Source organism: Aplysia californica, unplaced genomic scaffold, assembly GCF_000002075.1.
Source record: "Aplysia californica isolate F4 #8 unplaced genomic scaffold, AplCal3.0 scaffold01314, whole genome shotgun sequence".
NCBI classification, from domain to species: domain Eukaryota; kingdom Metazoa; phylum Mollusca; class Gastropoda; order Aplysiida; family Aplysiidae; genus Aplysia; species Aplysia californica.
The window spans coordinates 38740-40214 of record NW_004798584.1 but is presented as its reverse complement, the minus strand read 5'-3'; the positions used below and the strand labels follow the sequence as shown (position 1 = coordinate 40214).

Below are 1475 nucleotides of genomic sequence, written 5' to 3'. Positions count from 1 at the left end.
CCTCCTCCTCCTCCTCTTAATAATTATTCGTCTCAGCGCCCCCGTGAACTTCTCTTCACTGTTCTACTTTAACCTTTAACTAAAATATTATGAGTTTTTGAACTGGCAAAGCTGTAAAAAGTGAACAAGGTACTCCTTGAGCAAAAAATAGGATTTGTTTATTCAAAATTTATTGTTAAAGTCATTCGAATTCTATGATTTCAAAATATACATTGGGTGGCATACACGCCAGATATCGAAATAACAAGACTATAGTAATGTGTATCAGTTTGCTCGTTAAACTATAGCTTGTCTGTCTGTCAGTCAGTCTGTCAGTCTGTCAGTCAGTCTGTCTGTCTGTCTGTCCGTCTGTTTGTTACATTAATGATCAAGTCAACTTTATTTTCGAGAGCTATTGGAAAGGACAATCACATTCGTCAAGAGACGAGACCCAAACATGCAGCCGGCGAACATGAAGAGGAAAAGGAGGAGGAGGGGGAGGAGGAGGAGGAGGAGGAGGAAGGGGGAGGAGGAGTTCGAGGGTTCAGTCACTTGTCAAATGGTAAGTAGTGCTACTAAGTGCGTTGGGAGATTACGACCTTTGACTTTAACTACGTCCCTGGAAACACCGTCTTGTCCCGTCCTGTCGCTCTGCCTTCAGACACAATAATTATTAGAAATATTAGTTGTCCCACTTCATCAGTCATCTTTGTGCAGCCTTTCTCGCCCGCAATTCATGTTGTCTGAACAAACTTCCACGTCCACAATCTGAGGAAACTTCCATTTTAGGAATCCTTATTTATTTTTATTTTTTTAGCAGACTTTGGCTCATCATTTGCTTTCTGAGCAAACTTCCATTTTAGCATTCCTCGCGGCCAGAACAAACTTCTATTTTTAACATCCCTCGTCGTCTGAGCAAATTTCTGTTTTAGCGATCGTGGTTCTTTGAGCATGCTCCCACTTCAACAATCTTCGCTGTTTGAGCAGACTTCCATTTCTAAATTCCACGTTGTCTGTGTAGACTTCCATTTCTTTGCAATCCACGTTCTTTGAGCGGACTATCCACGGGCTATGAGCAGACATCCACTTCAACATTCCTCGTTGTCTGAGCAGACTTCCACCTCAGAGCTGGCAGCTTTGCCTGTGCACGGACGGCCTTGACCGCAGACGTTTGCCCGGAACCTTTGACCCACGCCACAACTCACGCTGCACGCGCTCCAGCTGCCCCAGGAGAAGGCCTCTGAGGGGACAGAAGGGGGTGTTGTTGTTGTTGGTGTTGTTGTTGTTGTTGTTGTTGAGGCGTTGATGATGATGTTGTTGTTGTTGTTGTTGGTGGTGATGTTGTTGTTGTTGTTGTTGTTGTTACTGTTGCTGTTGTTGTTGTTGTTGTTGTTGTTGTTGTTGTTGTTGTTGTTGTTGAGGCGTTGATGATGATGATGTTGTTGTTGTTGTTGTTGTTGTTGTTGGTGATGTTGTTGTTGTTGTTGTTGTTGTTA

At 43.4% G+C, this 1475-nt stretch overlaps 1 protein-coding gene across 1 annotated transcript in view; it reads right to left on the bottom strand.

Annotated features, from left to right (window-relative positions):
* Nucleotides 1-136: 136 nt before the first annotated feature.
* The window catches only part of LOC101861633, an 8061-nt gene continuing 6722 nt past the window's right edge, over nt 137-1475 (bottom strand). The window contains exon 2 of the mRNA XM_005112539.3: nt 137-1219. Within this exon, the coding sequence (XP_005112596.2) occupies nt 1068-1219 (152 nt within the window). The 3' untranslated portion in view covers nt 137-1067. The remainder of the gene's footprint in view (nt 1220-1475) is intronic.